At 62.3% G+C, this 878-nt stretch overlaps 1 protein-coding gene across 1 annotated transcript in view; it reads right to left on the reverse strand.

Moving 5' to 3' along the window:
• Positions 1-275: 275 nt before the first annotated feature.
• LOC307075201 (netrin receptor UNC5D-like) overlaps positions 276-878 on the reverse strand; it is a gene marked incomplete at both ends in the record, with an annotated part of 128,059 nt that continues 127,456 nt past the window's right edge. The window contains one exon of the mRNA XM_079735707.1: positions 276-468. Within this exon, the coding sequence (XP_079591833.1) occupies positions 276-468 (193 nt within the window). The remainder of the gene's footprint in view (positions 469-878) is intronic.

An 878-nucleotide genomic window follows, 5' to 3' on the forward strand; every position in this document is an offset into this window, starting at 1 on the left:
CGCAGGTGACCAACACCGCAGGCGGAACAAAGCCTCCAGGATCTCCCTCTCTGTCTGTCCCTTGCCTTCCTCGAGGCAGCGTTCCTCCTCCTCGACCCCCTCCTCTGGGCAGAACCGCTAGGCGGGCTCCAACAACCACCACTGCTACTGCGCCTCCTCATCCTCCTCCAGTAGCTCCACCACGGGATCCTCACCAGTTCATGCAACTTAAAAGTCCCCTACAGAGGCCTGCCCCCCCCCCCCCCCCCCCCCGCGCGATGAAGGCGTTTTGTGTTTTAAGAGAATCCAGAGTCTGGCCGCTCGCCGCCCTGCCCCAGTGGGGTGAATGTCCTGGGTGACGGGGCCCTGTCGATCTCCTCCAGAGCACAGGCCAGGGAGTCCACGTCCCCCGAGGTCTGGTGCTGGGTCTCCCACAGGCTCAGGATGACCGCTGACGGGCTCCTCTGGCAGGCGAAGTAGCTCAGGTTCCTGGAGGGGTGGAGGGGGGAGGAAGAGGAGGAGAGAGGAGAGGGAGGAGGAAGAGGGAGGAGAGGGGTAGGTGAGATGGTGGAAGAGGGACAAGGGGGAGGGAGGAGAGGGATGGTTGGGTGGAGGGGGAGGTAGAGAGGAGAGAGAGGGAGCGTAAGGTGGTCGGAGGAGAGGGAGGGATGGAGGGAGGGATGGTTGGAGTTGAGGGAGAGAGAGGGAGAGAGAGAGAGAGAGAGAGAGGGAGGGATGGAGGGAGGGATGGTTGGAGTTGAGGGAGAGAGAGGGAGAGAGAGAGAGAGAGAGAGAGGGAGGGATGAAGGGAGGGATGGTTGGAGTTGAGGGAGAGAGAGGGAGAGAGAGAGAGAGAGAGAGGGAGGGATGGAGGGAGGGATGGTTGGAGTTGATGGAGA

This window comes from Pollachius pollachius (genome assembly GCF_949987615.1).
Source record: "Pollachius pollachius genome assembly, chromosome: 4".
NCBI classification, from domain to species: Eukaryota; Metazoa; Chordata; class Actinopteri; order Gadiformes; family Gadidae; genus Pollachius; species Pollachius pollachius.